The sequence below is a fragment of the Lonchura striata genome, chromosome 5 (genome assembly GCF_050655825.1).
Source record: "Lonchura striata isolate lonStrDom1 chromosome 5, ASM5065582v1, whole genome shotgun sequence".
Taxonomy (NCBI): Eukaryota; Metazoa; Chordata; class Aves; order Passeriformes; family Estrildidae; genus Lonchura; species Lonchura striata.
The window spans coordinates 37,439,839-37,452,806 of NC_140707.1; the positions used below are offsets into that span (position 1 = coordinate 37,439,839).

General features: G+C 38.9%; 1 protein-coding gene across 1 annotated transcript in view; it reads right to left on the bottom strand.

Moving 5' to 3' along the window:
* The window catches only part of LOC110472156 (cytosolic phospholipase A2 epsilon), a 31,317-nt gene continuing 18,349 nt past the window's right edge, over positions 1-12,968 (bottom strand). The window contains exons 7-19 of the mRNA XM_085580316.1: positions 12,688-12,851; positions 12,324-12,416; positions 11,777-11,814; positions 11,011-11,146; positions 9,395-9,531; positions 8,723-8,945; positions 7,170-7,284; positions 6,534-6,671; positions 3,412-3,519; positions 2,283-2,474; positions 1,712-1,878; positions 407-593; positions 1-209 (exon numbers count right to left, since the gene is read on the bottom strand). Of these exons, the coding sequence (XP_085436442.1) occupies positions 1-209; positions 407-593; positions 1,712-1,878; positions 2,283-2,474; positions 3,412-3,519; positions 6,534-6,671; positions 7,170-7,284; positions 8,723-8,945; positions 9,395-9,531; positions 11,011-11,146; positions 11,777-11,814; positions 12,324-12,416; positions 12,688-12,851 (1,907 nt within the window). The remainder of the gene's footprint in view (positions 210-406; positions 594-1,711; positions 1,879-2,282; positions 2,475-3,411; positions 3,520-6,533; positions 6,672-7,169; positions 7,285-8,722; positions 8,946-9,394; positions 9,532-11,010; positions 11,147-11,776; positions 11,815-12,323; positions 12,417-12,687; positions 12,852-12,968) is intronic.

Sequence of the window (12,968 nt, forward strand, 5' to 3'; positions counted from 1 at the left end):
TTATTTTTTGTGCTGTCGTTTCTGCTCTATAGCTGAATTCAAAGCCTGAAGGATCAGATGTTGGTTGTTCTGAATGTTGTAGCTGGTCAGGTCTATCAGCTTGTCAAACTCCTCCCCTGTGTAGGTAAAGCTGTTTAAGCAGTAGGGGGAAGAAATGGTGGAAACATCGACGTTGCCGTGAGCCATCTCAGCAGGGCTGCGCTCCACACCTGGCAAATAAAGAAACGTCATCAGTGGGGTAGAGAGATGGTTCCAGTGGGGCACAACATTACTCTTTGCCCCTTGGAATTTGTGTTTCTCTCCCATAGGAGGCACAGCAGGGGAGGGAGGAGACCATGCTACACCATGTCTCCCATTCCACAGCCAAAGCGCTGCCAGGTGGTGGGAGAGCCATCCCATGGCTTACCAGGCTCTTTGTATTTTCTGAAGGAGTCATTCACCAGAGGGAAAAACACCACGGTCGGTGCCTCTGGGGTCTCTGTATCTTCAAAGATGTAGCACTCCTTTAGATTTTTCTTCTCTTCTTCACTCATTTGGATTTTGGGAAATGGGATTCCCTGCTTTTGAAAGTATTTTGATGCTTCTTCCAAAGGCTGAATTCAGACAGAAAAGAGGAAAATGTCAGAAATTCTGCCACAATCTACCACTTTTCCTAATGCAACCATCAAATGACCTTCACAAAGATTTAGGAGAAGGGTTTGTTGCTAATATTTCTTCTGTCTTTGTCTCTTACATGAGATATTAATTACTACTAACAGAACAATTCAACACTCGGCCTCCAATTTGCACTCCTGATTGGTGTTCTACCTTCTCCTTCTCCTCATTAGCCTTTATCTCTACAAGATAGGAAAAATTTACATGACTATGGGAAGGGTGGCCTAGCAGCTTAGGTTACAGAAAGATGCCTCTTCTGGAGAAGTTCCTGAAACAAGTAGAATGGGCAAATAGAATCTGAAATAGTACAGTTTTAAAATGCAAAATTACAAATTTTTTTGACTTAGCATAAAGTATTTAAAAGCCTCTGTCTTAGATGCCTTATGATGGTTCTAAAAAGGGATTTAAGTAAACAGGGATCTGGGAGCAAATATGATCTTAACTAAAATGTTATTCTCGCAGGTGTGTTAGCAATTTTTGAAAGTAGCATTTTGCTTCCCGAGTCCGGCTGACATGTATGAAAATTTTAGTCCTCAAGAATTTCTATCTTATCCATATCTAGTAACAAGAATTATTACCAGGTTATTAGATGATATTTGAAAGAGCATATGTTGTTAAAGGACAACTATTTTCCACAATCTCCAGCAACAACAACAAAAAAATCCAGTTATTGTTCCAAAGACAACTGGACAAAATATTTCTAATTATACTGCATGTGGGTAACTTTATATAAACATCACAACACAACCATGAGTCCATCAGTGGTGGTAACTAGTACCAGATAAACACTCCATGTGAGTGAAATCTAGATAGCCAAAGGGAGATTACAGGGCTAGGTAGCTACTAGAGGGTAAATTCAAATAAAATATGCAGAAATCTGATATTAATCCTGTTTTCAGAGGCTTTACCAGCATCACTTTGAAGACCTAAGCATCTGCACAGGGAACTGTAGACCAAGGATTCTTTTCTCCCAGAATTAGTTTATTCTACATAAATTATTCTGAAACTTTAGGAGTTAAGGAGTTGTTTATCAAAGAAAAGAGAGCATTTTCCACACCAAGGTCTGTGATCCAGAAGAATAGTTTAAGTGCAGGACAACATCCACTTTCCTCTCTGGCCTCATGAGTGGTGGGTAGCTAATGTCAATGTATCCCGCCGTGTCTGCCAGGCACATGAACTCTGCTGTTTCTGTCAGCTGGTTGGGGAAATGCTCTAGTACAGTATCTAAAAGGAAATATTTGTTATGATGAGTGATTCACTGAAGAAAAAGTACATCTGTTGTTTGACTAATAAGGAAAAATTGGGGTAAATGCCCCTTGGCTATCCATTATATTTACTTTTTCCAAACGACCCTGAAACACTACAGATGTTCAGCCTTCACACGTGAAAGAAAGACCTGTTCAAGGTAAAAAGAGAGTTCTTTCACCTCTCATGTTGCTGTTCTTCCACACCAGACAAGCAGTAATTTTCTTTCCCTGGAGTCAAGAAAATTTCTGAAATTGATTTGACTGTATGAAACTTAAATAGTTATCTAGAATATTCATTTCCAAATGTTCATCATCTGCCTTCTCTTCACTGATGAAAACACCAACTATCTAAGAAGGTAAATAATATTCAAGGATGTTTACCTTTCCATATACAGAAGTTTTTGTTCCAAAGGTATTCATTGTGCAGCTGGAATCCCTTCAGGAAGTTGTAGAACTTTGAAACCATCACCCGCTCTGTCAGGATCCGCCGAATGATGCCCATGATGCCACATTCAGGGGTGACCAAGTAAGTCTCCAACTCATGTCTTATGTCTGATGGAGAAGGTTCTCCTCCTGAAAGATAGAGGAGATGAACAAATTGTTGCTTTGATACAGTTCTTTTCAATACTTAAAATAATAGAAGGCATCTCATATTAGGTAGGGAAAAGCAGATCCTAATAAGATATTGCAACATACAAATAAATCAATGTCAAAACAGGAATAAGAAGAAAATCAGTCTTCAGTAAAGCCTATTGCATGAGAAAGAGAATGGCAACAAACTTGCTAAAACTGGAAAAAGTGATCCATTCTTTAACAGAACTCACAGATTGATTCCCTGTGTGAAGGTGAGAGTAGGTTCAGAATCTGGACCTGTTTCTTTCAAAATGAAAAAAATGCATGAAAAAATGCATGAAAAAATGCATGAAAAAATGCATGGAAAAAAAAAAAGCTATCCGGAGACTGAGATATCCACAAGAGAAATAGGGTTGTGCTAAACAGTACCTCATGAGATTGGTAAGAGAGCCAATCACTTTCTATCATGTGCATTTATTGATTTATTGAGCTTAGGTCTTTGCAACACTTCCATGGAGAAAGTGATAGAAACCCATAAACTAAACTCACTAACTGCCTTAAACACAGGAAGGACAAACAAGGCCTCTTGGAAAAACACAGGTTTATATCAAGATCAAAGAACATTGAAATGGACTTGCATGCAATTGAAGTCTTCAAGAACGTGTGAAAAGCACCAGCTGCTGAGGCAGACAGAGAACACAGAAGAGGTGTTTGTTACAACATGGAGGTTCACCAAAGGGCCCCTGGCAAAGACAATCTTTAATCTTTAAACCTTCAGTAGTTTTATATTTGCATAAATTCAGTATAAGGGAGATTAATGGAAATAATATTGCTATGAATAAATTCAGAGACGAAACCTAGTTAGATATAGCTGACAACATGAAGCCTCTGGATTTATGAGGCACCAGGTAAAACAGAAAACAGAAACATAACTAACCAATATCAACAGTGCTGTGTTGGGTACACCTCAGTGAGCGTCTCTGTGTAGGATTCGACGAATGCCAGGCATCCAAAAGGTTGTATGAAAAGACATTGCTCCATAGGCCTGTGCAATGGTAGAGAACACGGAATCTTCTTCAGAAACATTCTAATAGAAAGTATCCCTTTAAAAAAAAATCTCTCAGCTTTGCAAGGAGTATTGGAAAGCCTCGAGGTTTCAAATTATCACCAAAAACTATATTAAGTTTTTTTCAGCAATTAGGATTCTGTCATCAAGGAGAAGCCTAAATAGTTTAAAACATTGTGTGAGGCCTTCAGCCACTCTAACTCCTTGCCACATACAAACCAACATTTTCCATCCTATAAGCAACTGTTGTAAGTGAGCAAAACCATGCCATTTCCTATAAAATAGGAGTGTCTGCTCTACAAAATATGTCATATACAAGTGGATACTCAGTTAAATGTTTGGAAGCTACTTCTGGATAATCAAGAATCAAATGGTTAGAGCACAATCTGGGATAGTCTGCAGAAAAGTCCTCTAAATAAAAGATAGCATTGCTGTCCCTCTAGAATTCCTCTGCACAAAGTCTTTTGAGGGAGATACTTCTCCTTCTATTTGTTATTCTCATTCCCATACTGCTTCTCCCACTTTTGCCATCCCATGTAAAAGAACATCTGAAAGTGTCTTCACAGTGCAGAAATCTCCAAAAGTCTCTTGGATTTTAAAAAGTATCTCTTCCTCCACAGCTCTGTCACAGGCCCCAAGAGAAACTCTACCAGAGAAGGCAGGGCTGTGCTTTGCCTTGAAAATCTCTACCAGTGAAAGCTTTGCAAAAGCCATACATTGTACAGGATGCAATAACTTGAGTTGCGCAATAAAATAATTATTCTTCCCATAAATTATTAGCAAAAATACAATTCCCTTTAAAACATGGCTTGTTTCTGGACTGGGACAGAAATCCAAGAGCCTTCTGTTTTAAAGGAAGTCCTTGTAAGAATAGACTCACTTAGGAAATACTAGAAATGCATAATCGAGAAATCAGATTTGGCCTCTCTGGAGCTACACTTAGCTGTCAAGCAGAGTTCATTTGCACATAATTACTGGCCAGTTTCTGTCGAGACAGCCTCATCTCCCAGCAGCTTGAGAAGCTTTTGTCCAACCCTGCTAGGAGAAGACAACTCCTCTGGTTTGTCCTGTCTTAATGTTTTCTCACTGTGTAACTCTTCTGGTTCCCTTACCCTTGGAGTTACAAACTGTTCCTGCATTTTAATGACTTTCAAACAGCTGTCTCCTTCAAACTTGTTTGTAATTACATGGCAAAGTTGCTCTAACCTCTTGCACTGAATTTTCTTTGTACCTGTATTGGCTGAAGTGAGAACTGTGAAGAGGGATGGTATCTTTTCCTAGGCCAACAGAGTTGAAAAGAGTGAACAAGCTCTTATGCACCTCAGCCTTTCTTCTGGAAACATGAGGGTCTTGTATCCCTGTAAGCTCATCCAGTCTTTCCAGCTCTTAGGAAAGGCCTTTCCTCTCCCTGTAAATGACACCTTGCTTTTTTTAAATTATCACGCTGTAACTAATAGCACATTAAATAGTTACCCAAGAGGGCATTGCATGTGGTATCACTAGATGGCAACATTGCTTTAACTCTCTACCTTATCCTTTAGAAAGGTACACAGGCGGCTGTGGGACCACCAGGCTCAGGTGCTAAGGCTGAGAACAGAGCTCAGCCCAGGCTAGATGTGTTGGGTTTGCTTGCTACCTGGCCCCCTCGGGTATGAACACACTACCCCACTGCTATTGAGGAACTGCACTAGAGGCATAACATGCTCAGAAGAAGGTTCTGTAGTCCCACCTAGCTCTGTGACCTACCTCCTACCTCTAACAGTCAGCACAGAGTGCTTAATGGAAGAGTAAAAGAAGAAGGGAAGAATGAAGGGATTTCTCCAGCATACTCCCCATCATCTTACGCTCCTGGATTTAGGATTTCTAGTACTAGAGGCTGCATCTGAACTCCTGGATTTCAGAGGTACCAATGGGATTTACTCTGCATTAATTTCTCCTGCCCTTTTCAGATCTATTCATTCTCTTGGATCCCGTGTTTTCTTCTGAGTCTTTTCCCTCAACTCTTTTCTTAACTCATTACATAACTGAAAGCTCTTAGCATAGCTAATAAAGCTGTAAGATTTAGTGCTTGTGTGACTGAGCACCATCTTTTCTTTCTTATGGCCAGCTATTGTCTCATGTTTAGAATAACGATTCTAGACTCCTACTGCATAATACAGCTTCTCTAAATACCAAATAAGGAATACCATGTGGTGTTGCTGGTTGTATGGATTTTCCACTTTACAAGTTAACAATTTTTTACCTGTGTCCTTGGTGTCCTGTTGTGTCTTGTGCTTACTTACATGTAAAGTATCTATTTAAGAGCAGATGGACTTGTCTGCAGACAGCTTTATGCCAATGAGAACCAATGTACAAAGGGGCATAGTAGAGAGTTTCAGTATTAAGCAGAATTAAAACAAGAATTGCATAAAACCTGCAAAACTGTTTTTCATATATTACTGGGTGCTACCCAGTTTACTGAATTAAGAATGAAAAATTTGAATTATTTATAATGGTATCAAAATTACAGAGTATTTAGAATACTATTAAACTTGTAAAAGTATCAGTAGCAGTTCACAAAACTACTCTAAATTGCTGTATTTTATAATAAACTCAGTAACGACATTGCTTTGGCATCTAAGATCATGCCATTCATTGACAAATTTGACTTTTAAGAGTTCCTTTTCAAAATACAAATGTTTTTCATGTGGCACTCTGCTGCTGGTTGGTTCAAAATGAACCTAGCCTCTTCAACCAGCCCTGAAACTTCAGGCATGTACATCACTATTAAAAACAAGAGCAACAGTGAAGAGTGCAGTTTGAAATTTCATCTCAGTACTTTTAGCCCATCTCCATTGTCTAAGGAACTCAGTCAGAGGTGAGAACAACATGGTGTACAATTGATTTCAGCCCTGCATGATGCAGGACACTGGTTATAATATGCAGAGTTTGCATTATATTAAAAATAAAGTACATATTTATGCAATTCAATTTTTTTCAATAGACCACATCACCTTTCATGAAGCAGATTCGGGACTCGGGAAGCTTCTTCATCAGGCGACCCATGAAGAACTCGCTGCCAAAATCCTCCGCACGAATGAAGGCACCGTATTTTAAGAACCCAACCTCATAAGGGGTGAACTCCACCCATTCTGCAGAAACATAAAACAAACTTTTAAATCTTAATCTTTTCCCTACTTCCCTGCTGGAAGGGAAATGAAAAGGCAAAAAGGCAGCTGTTGAATAAACCCTATTTGCAGGGTAACTACAGACTGGCCTTCCTCAGGGTAAAGAGTTATCATTCAGCTGGTGTCAGCCACTCAGTCAACAATGTTTCATGGTGCTGTTCATTCAGAACTTTCCAATTACCCTCTCCAGAGAGAGCATAAGGGAAGTTTATACTAAGAGGGGTCAGCCTGAGTTACCCCACATGTGGAGCTAAGGCTTGTCCTTAAACACCTCTCCAAGATTTCTCCTGCCCTGCAGAAGAGAAGTTCCTCCCATAGCCTAGGCATAAAGTCTGGAAATGTAAAAGGAAGTTAAGGAAGAAAAGAAACTCTTTATAAATGTTATGGGTCAGCTGTAGAAGAGGTTGAAGTACTGATAATGCAGATAGTTCGAACACCAAATAAACCCATTTTTGCCATTACCTTTGAACTCTGAAAGGCTGTAATCTTCTTTGATGTTGAGGATCATGTAGATAGGTAGGGGATTTTGACCCTGACTCAATGCCTCTTGCTCATCTGAGAGTTTGTGGTTATTTTTCTGTGAATTGATGAAAGACAGACCACAATCAAGGGACCTTCTTGGTATAGTTCATGGGCTTCCAAGAGTACAGCAAAATACATAGCTGTTTCCCTCTTAATTTTGCTATTCTCTCGATTCATTTTGTGTCCAAACATATTTTTAACCAAGGAATGATCTAAACATTTACACAACCACAAAGGCTTATTTAATTACTGGTACAGTTGTAGGCTGCTTTTTTTTTAAAAATTGTCATTTATTTAGTAAATACATCCACTTCACATGGAAATTAGTTCTCACAGGGATGAACAGAGGAAAATAAACCAAGAGCAAGACTCTTTAGTTAGATACTCAGGTAGTCATGCCTGTAGAAGGAGACATAGGGTTTCTTTTCTACAGAAGCCCCTTGGGCTCCTAATTATGCAATAAAGGTACATGGGGACAAAGCTCTCAACAAGTTGGCAGACAACACTAAGCTGGGTGGGAGTTTTTGATCTTCTGGAGGGCAGGAAGGTTCTGCAGGATCAAGCTGGATCAATGGGCCAAGGCCAATCATATGAGGTGCAACAAGGCCAAGTGCCAGGTCCTGTACTTGGGTCATAACAACCCCATGCAGCACTACAGGCTGGGGAACGGGGGTGTGGAAAGCTTCCCAGCAGAAAAGGACCTGGGGGTGCTGGATGACAGGAGCTGAACATGAACAGTGTGTGTGTGTGTGTGTCCAGGTGGCCAAGAAGGCCAATGGAATCCTGGCCTGTGTCAGCAGTAGTAGCAGGACCAGGGCAGTGATTGTCGCCCTGTACTCAGCACTGGTGAGGCCACATCCCATGTGCTCTGTCCAGTTTTGGGCCCCTCAGTATAAGAAAGACATTGAGGCGCTGGAGCATGTCCAGAGAACAACATGGAGCAAAGGCAATGGAGCTGGGAAAGGGTCTAGAGAAAAAGTCTTACAAGGAGCAGCTGAAGGAGCTGTGTAGCCTGGAGAAAAGGAGGCTCAAGGGTGACCTTGTCACTCTACAACTTCCTGAAAGGAAGTAGTAGATAAGTGGGGATTGCTCTCTTCTTCCAAGTAACAAGTGAAAAGACAAGAGGAAATGAACTTAAGTTGTGGCAGAGGAGGTTTAAATTAAATATTAGGAAAAACTTTCTTCTCCGAAAAGCTAGTCAGCATTGGAATAGGTTCCCCAAGGAAGTGGTGGAATCACCATCTGTGAAAGTGTTTGAAACTCGTGTAGATGTGGCACCTGGGGACATGGATTAGTGGTGAATATGATAATATTAGGTTAATGGTTGGACACAGAGGCCTTTCCAATTTTAACAATTCTAAAACCCCTTTGTTAATCAGCAGAAATCATCTGCAGGATAATGCTGGCATGCTCTCAAGCATCTATCCCTGGAGTTTCATTTTCCATGCAATAGTATTCAGTAGCTGTAAGAAAAAACATAGGGAAAACACTACCCCATTGTCTAATGCTTTTTCCAGCAGAAGCCCCCAAAAATCAACACTAGAGATCTGGTATCCCTCTTGCTTCCGCAGTTTCAGCTCCTTTGCATAGTATTTCAAGCTCTCCAGGGAAAAGCAGCTTAGCTTGCACTTGGTCATATGTCTGCGGACTTCACCAATTGGTGTTGATAGATCCTTGTGTGACCAGTCAGCACTCTGATACAAATGTGACAAAGTCCTGGAGAAAAGAAAGGGAGTGTGCATTTTCATATGCAGAGAAACTTTCACTTTTTAGACTTAGATTTAAGGTCCACATCAAATGAACTACCTGAGTTTCTTTAAAAGCATCTTTTGAGCTTAGTATATTATTGAAAAGATTTTTTTTTGATTTAGAGGAATTCCCCAATTCACTAGTGAAACTTGAGGACTTGAAAAAAGCCCTTTCTTGCTACTAAGGTTTATGCACGAGGCTGTGATTTGTGCCCCAGTGACTCAGTAGAATAGATCTAGAGTTGAAAGAAAGCAGCACCTAGGCCATTCACTGGCTTGGACAATGTGATGCTAAAGCAGCAATAAAAAAATCTCAAGAATGAAACTCATGCCTTTCTTTACAAAAATGAAGAGAATAAATATCTCACAGTGGACTAGAGAGGTGATGAGTGATGTCTTTGTTCAGGATCTCCTTACCACGTTGAACCAGATGACCCAGTGATGTATGAAATAGCATCCAAGAGACCCAGCTTCTGAAGACCCAACAGGTTGCCTAACAGAGATGTCAGTGCCCGTGTGCCACCTCCTGTTGTCATCACGGCTACAACTGGTACCTGTTTAATCATCAACACAGCAGTGGTAAGCAACACTTTGTTTATCAGCACAAGTGAAATGTAGCATGTCAGTACCACAAAAAATTCCAACATTCCACCATTTCCCCAAGCAGGGACAAAAAAAAAAAATGAAAACTGCATATTTTGCACAGAAAAAAAAAAACAAACCCAAACCAAAAAAAAAAAAAAAAACCCACAACAACAACAAAAAAAAAACAACTAACTAATTTTGAGGATTTTGATCAAAATCAATCAATTCTGATTGTAAATTATCAAAACCCATAGTTTCAAGGCATTTCAATATTAGACTGCATTTTCCTTAGCAAAACATCTTTTCTTAAGAGGTCTGTTTTGATAACAAGCAGAGTTCATCTTCTCTGTAAGTCACACATAACAGCTAATTAAATTTTCTACAAAGTACTTAGAGTATATAATTGCAGTGATGAAGCCTAATTGTATGGAAATCTAAATTCTGTTACATGAAGACAAATTTCTCTAAGAAACACACTTAAAGAAGAGGAGCCCATTGACATTTTCCACACACATATCCAGGCAATTGCATCAAAGAAATACTCAATATTTTCCTGATTCAAATCAAACATTTCAGGTAAAAGCTAAGTATTCTGATTTGCATTTACCTGACTATAAGGAAATATTCACTTGCTGGAAAATCTGAAAATAATAGTTGGAAATACTTCTCCTAAAAATTCTTCTACTTAAGAAACTGCTGGGGTTTTTTGATTGAAACTACTGTGCCATTGAGAAACAATGTACTAATATGATCAATTTGTGAGGGGGGCATAATTTATAATGTCTAAAACCATGCTGTCATATATTAGCTACTATGCCTTTGGTCTGCCTGTCCTGAAAAAAGGAGAAAACACAGCTGAAAACAAATTAACCAGCTCTCAAGCTGGTTCTTCATTTCTCAAGTTCCTGATCACAGACCATACTCCTTCCCTAAAGCACTAACCATCCCCACACTAGTGAGGATATTAACAAACACAAACATTACTCAGACAAGCAGATTAGAGAAAAAATGTGGAATGTCTTTGTTCTATTTGAGGAACTACAGCTGAGATGATGAGCATCAGATGAGAGAGTCTAAAATAAGACACCTTCTCATCAGCCAATATTATGCATCACTTTAACTGTTAGATTTTTCTCCCTCCAAAAATCTGATAAAATATGAGGTCTTGGTGACTGAATGATCCGATAAAACAGTCATACCATCTAGGTTAATAATGCACAAATGAAAAATAAATATAGAAAAAAAAATCTGATTTATGGCATTATGTTTCCTGGGAAAATGTGTATCAAGAGGATTTGATGCTAGCCTGGCTCTTCAACTAAAATAGAAAATCATTCCTCATTGCTTTACATGGTGTAGTGAATGTATCAGAGCTACTTAAGGAACAACATGCAAAAGGCTAGGAGCATAACATATTCCTGTTACAGTCCCTGTGATACTCCCCATACCTCATGATCTTGTAGGTCTTGTTCTAATTGTAGTGCTTTTTTCAGAGCAGAAGCCACAAACTTCTTCCTTTTCTGTAGGAAATTTTTCTCCCCTGTACATAGATCAAACTCCAAGCGAACATCTAAGTTTCTGGACCTCAAACAAAGTCCAGGGTTAAACAGGGTGTGCAAAATCACTTAAAATTAATATCTGGATGCTTACTTACAAGTTGCAACGTTTTTATGAGGCTTAGAAAAGCTGCTGCTGTGGCCCCACAAAAGCACATCACAGATGGCATAGATAAGGTAGAGAAAAGGCTGATGAACTGCAAAGTAGCAAAATCTTACAGAAAGAAATATTCTTTATTACTACACTGATTTTCAGGAAGCATTGGACATAAATATTGCAATCCATATAAGGATACTAAAAACAATGGAATAGTTAGGGCTTCTTGCCTCAGGACTGCCAGATTTTATAAATACAAATACTCTATATTTTTCACAAGGAAGGAAATGAAAGTAAACACATCTTTTTCTAAATGTATAGCTGTACAGATGTTGCAACGAGAAAACATTGTTCTTCCCATCTAAACTGAACTTCCATATAGCAGCATAACAGGAAAATTCACCTGCCACAGTTAGCCACCTTCTGGACACAGGCAATGAACATAGGTGAATAGGTAAATATAATCATTGACTCAATACTTTCTCTCTTACAGAAATAGGTAAGAAGGCAAAAAAGCATATTTTTTTCACAACCACAAAACCCAAAGACAGAATTTCTTACCAGTCATTTGACTTCACATGTAAATTGACTGTCTCATCCTAGGAAAAAAAAAAAAACAAAACAGCACAATATAAACACTGGAGATCATTCTGTGTTCTTTCTTTACCATCCGCTCTTAAGCACTTCTCTTTTTCTAAAAGCCACATTGAGCCACAAAGCCATAATAATCAGAAAATCCATCTAAATATTAAAACTTCTCCAAGACCACTTTATTTTCCCTATATTGTTTAATACGAAAGATAAGGAGAGCAATATACAATAAAAATCAGCTCTGCCAATGTGCTCCATCCTGCCTCATCATTTGCATTTACTCTGATCTGCACTAGTCCCTGAGGTGGTCACAGAAATCCCTTTGTCATGTGTTTGGCTGTAATTTTTTTTGTTCTGTTAGGTTCATATGAAAATGTACAGATCCATGATGTTAGGAATTGTTAGGAAGCTAAGGGCACTAAGAGTTACATATCTAAACCCCTGCTTCACACTGATCTAATTAACTCATACCCATTTGGTCTATAGTTTAACATTGTAAGAAGTTGGTATCAATTACCTTTGCTACTGCCACTTTCTCACTGAATGGAAGTGAATCCAGAGGAATAGTGAGGGATGCATGACAGTCTTTTTTGTCTTCACCTGAAGTACACTGAAAAATAAATTATAATGTAGAGAAATATTTTATGTATGCAGCATACAAAAGCACTGTCTCCAATTTACTTTTTTTAAATGGGGTCCCTATCCAGCAGTTTTCAAGTTGGTATCTAATATTTCTATGTCTTAGGGGTTACAATGCTGTTTCAGAGCTGAAGTTCATGAAAGATAGCTCTTTAATAAAAACAAAAACTCTTTCCATTTGCCTCAGTCAAGTGTAGAAAACCATGAGTTTACTGTGCTTACTCAAGCTAATGGTCACATACCGAGCAGAAATGAGGTTTCTTCTCTGCTAGAGCCATGCACAGCTCTGACAGGCTGTACTTGATGTAATGGAAGTTCAGAGGCTTGAGAGGTTGCCAGAAAGAGCCTAGTGACAGGGTCTGGCTCTTCTCATATGATCCCTTCACTGAAAACAAGAAGTCTTTTTCTAAAAAAAAAAATAATTCAAACATTAAAAGTATACAGAGAGTTAATAACTATGATCCCAGAAATGGAATATTAAATGGTCTTTCAGAAGCTTATATATAAATGCTTCAACAATGCT